The sequence below is a fragment of the Pteropus medius genome, unplaced genomic scaffold, assembly GCF_902729225.1.
Source record: "Pteropus medius unplaced genomic scaffold, Ma_sr-lr_union100, whole genome shotgun sequence".
Lineage (NCBI taxonomy): Eukaryota > Metazoa > Chordata > Mammalia > Chiroptera > Pteropodidae > Pteropus > Pteropus medius.
The window spans coordinates 3,094,944-3,098,615 of NW_024350922.1; the positions used below are offsets into that span (position 1 = coordinate 3,094,944).

General features: G+C 44.6%; 1 protein-coding gene across 1 annotated transcript in view; it reads left to right on the forward strand.

Annotated features, from left to right (window-relative positions):
* The window catches only part of THUMPD1 (THUMP domain 1 NAT10 acetyltransferase adaptor), a 5,030-nt gene extending 2,453 nt beyond the window's left edge, over nt 1–2,577 (forward strand). The window contains exons 2-4 of the mRNA XM_039840322.1: nt 191–365; nt 1,365–1,613; nt 2,054–2,577. Of these exons, the coding sequence (XP_039696256.1) occupies nt 191–365; nt 1,365–1,613; nt 2,054–2,481 (852 nt within the window). The 3' untranslated portion in view covers nt 2,482–2,577. The remainder of the gene's footprint in view (nt 1–190; nt 366–1,364; nt 1,614–2,053) is intronic.
* The last annotated feature ends 1,095 nt before the right edge of the window (nt 2,578–3,672 follow it).

Sequence of the window (3,672 nt, forward strand, 5' to 3'; positions counted from 1 at the left end):
CATGTACCAGAGTCTGAGGGAACACCCTTCTTCCTCCGCATTTTGGAGGGAGCGATGTCTCAGTCTCTCCATAAAAAGCTTGATCATCAGTATCGAGCCATCCGCCACTGGGGGTTTCACATGAGGAGTTAATGATAGCTTTGAACATGAGCTATTGTGGCATTTCTGCTCATTCGTTTTATGCAAACAGTTTACAGACAAGGATCAGCAGCCCTCTGGAAGTGAGGGCGAAGACGACGATGTGGAGGTGGCCCTGAAGAAGGAAGTGGGCGACATTAAGGCGTCTACGGAGATGAGGCTAAGAAGATTCCAGTCAGTGGAGAGTGGAGCAAACAATGTTGTCTTCATCAGGACTCTAGGGATAGGTGTGTCCGACTAAAAGCCTTGAGATTATTGAACCCGCCTCGAGCACACTGCCTACAACATGGCTTCATGGTTATGGCTCAGTTAAACATTTAATTACCTCCTCTGTACCACAGCACTAGGCATATGGAGAGGTAGAAGGGGGTGGCGGACCCAGCACTGCCTTAGAGTGGAAACTTGGCCTTTCCTGTTCTGTGCAGAGAACTTCAGGTTGAACAGGAAGCACATGCTGTCTATGCCTGAGAGTAGCAGCTGCTGCTCAGCACCAGCCAGTTGGGGGTGTGGCTCCGGACTGCGGGAACGCCTCCTGGGCGTGGCTCCAGACTGTGGGAATACCTCCTGGCGGGGCCAGACCTCCTGGTAGTTCAGAAGGAATTGCAAAGCTGGGGAAGTTTCTAGATTTTTAAGTGCAATTGCTAACTTAGAAGTATCAGAAACACTGAGCAGCCCTGCACAGACTCGTATGTGATCAGGCGTACTGCATCGTGGTCCTGTCAACTCGAAGTTCCGAGGCTCTCAGTTGTGAGGTTAGGACTCCGTGCAGACTTGCTAATGGAGCAAGTCAGTCTTTTTCAGTGACTTGCAGATTTTTGTCCTGTTTGTTTTTGTAAAAAGTATGGACTCTTTAACGTTTCTTACTCTGATAGTTGCTATGATAGGAAAACAGTATGATTTTGTCATTGGACGAATCAGACATCACTAAACTGTTAACTCCAGTGTCTTCAGGAACAGATGTTTCTAGTGAAAGCAGCAGGAACGCTGAAGAGCTAAAACATTAGACGCAGTATTAAAACATAGTAGGTGTTGAAGAAACATTAATTGGAAAACATGGTTGGTTAGACTTACTTAAAACTCATGATCATTTCCTCTATTCTACTGTCAACTTATGTCACGGCCAGTGAAAATTCATTTTAGAGAGTTTGAAGAGTCTTTAAAAAATGTCTGAGAACTTATATTCTTTTTTGTTTGTCGTGAGCTGTTTTTTTGTCTTCTCCTCTTAGAACCGGAGAAATTGGTGCATCATATTCTCCAGGATATGTACAAAACCAAGAAGAAGAAGACTCGGGTTATTCTGCGAATGCTGCCTGTCTCAGGCTCGTGCAAGGCTTTCTTAGAAGATATGAAAAAATATGCAGAAACCTTTTTGGAAGCTTGGTTTAAGGCTCCAAAGAAAGGGACATTTCAGATTGTGTACAAATCTCGAAATAACAGCCACATGAATAGAGAAGAAGTTATCAAAGAATTGGCAGGTATGTTTCTCTTTGAGATTTTACGTCGGTCTTCGATGATAAACACTTGTTCTCTTTAAGAATTTTTTTTAAAGCTGTAAGACTTACCTTTTTGAGCGTAGAGCAAGTATATTGAAATGTCCTTAAACCAATATCAAACAACTGATTTCAAGATGCTGGATGGGGGGTTTTCTGATAGGTAGACATTAATAAGTCTTCCAAATCAAGATTGAATTTTCTGAGGGAAGGAAAAATGCTCTTGTTAAATGTCCCGGGATTTCATTTACTTTTACGTTTTGAAAGAGTTCAGGGAATTCGACGAGGTCCGTGTGGAAGAATGGATTTGTGTGTGTTTAGCTTCAACGAGTCCCAAACGGAGGGAGATGAAAGATGGTTTTTGTATCCATCGAGCTTCCCGTGTCCTTCTCCGCCTAAGTGTCTCCCTGTCCTTTTCGTTACAGGAATAGTTGGAAGCCTCAATTCGGAAAACAGAGTGGATCTTACCAACCCGCAGTACACAGTGGTGGTGGAAATCATTAAAGCCGTCTGTTGCCCGAGCGTCGTGAAGGATTACATGTTGTTCAGAAAATACAATCTCCAGGAGGTGCTGAAAGGTGCTGGGGACCCGGCCCAGCGTAACCCGAAGCCGGCAGCATACGCCGGAAACGGGAAAGCAGCTCACGTGCAGCCTGGGGACACGTCACATCCAAATGACGCAGCAGAAGGAGAAAATCAGCAGCAGCCCGTACCCGAGGATAGTGAGGAGCTGGGCCAGGGGCAGAGGAAACCCGGCTCTGAGACACAGGTGGTGAAGGAGGGAGGAGCTAAACCTGAACTTGCAAGTCAAGTCCCAGAAGGCTCTAAGTCAAATAAAAATGACCTCTCGTAGGAAAAAAAAATCATTCGGTGTTGGAGGTGAGTTTCTGTGAGGTGTTGCTGGGATTCCCTGTGAAATTGTGACTGCAAATAGTGTTTTTGAACTTCTGTGCTGCATAATACTGTGCTCAACGGTGGTGAGCAGTGACTGGGCAGCCCTGTGGGAGGCTGTTTAGTTAGCGATGTTTTCAGCCCGTGTGCAGTGCGCAGTAGCCCCACGGACATTGGGTTGAGCTAGGGGACGCTGTGGGTGATTGGTGAACACACACAGGGGAGTGTGCTAGCAGTGTGACGTTGGCCTCCTCCAGCCTCCCCTTCACTGCCAACTTGCTTATGAGGCGGACAAGCTCCGTAGAATAGAAACTTAGGGGGAAATTTCCATTCTAAGCAGGGGATTTTTATGTGTTGCAACTCAGTTGTCCCCTGCCACTTTGACGTAAATGTTGCAAAAACGTGCATTGTGTAGGTTAGAAGGAAATTGCTTTGTGACGGTTTTGTACTTTTTGGGATTTCTTGTTTAGCGATGATGCCCACTTTCACACTTTGTTAATGTTTGTTCCAAACAAATCTGACGGTCCAGTGCTGTGGTTTTGGAAGGCTGGTGTTAGCCAGAGGAGGACCGTGTTAGGCATCGAGTACAGAAGTTTCTGATAAGGCTAGTGATAGAGAATCAGTCTTCTGACTGACTTCAGTACGCCAGTGCAGCAAGGGACACACGTTCTTTCTTTACACCGAAAGCAGTTTCTCAGTGGTTTTACGTGGACTCGTAATCCAGGCCGTCCTAGTCCGTTGTACGTGGTGTATGGAATGCAATTTGCAAACTTAGCATTTGCTCCAGCAATTGTAACTATGAATCAGAGCCGTTTGATAAGTCAAGATGTCGATTATTTTCAACGGCTTTTGGAATATCAAAGTAGTAAAGCATTTTGTTCAAAAAGTCATATTTAGTGAAAGGTTTAGGAAACAAAACCTCTAGTAGCAGACCTCATTCCATAAAAGAAGATTTTTCATTGTTGATAAGTATCTAATAACACCAACATTAAAATGCTAGGGCATGAAGTACAGGATATCAAAAAGACTTTACTCCGATTTGATGAATTGACTTATTTCACACGAGGACATCATTCACCTTTAGTTTTTGTGTAATTAACTGAAAAGCGGCAGCTTTTCTATGTGGGTTGATGAGTGGACAGATCTCACGAAT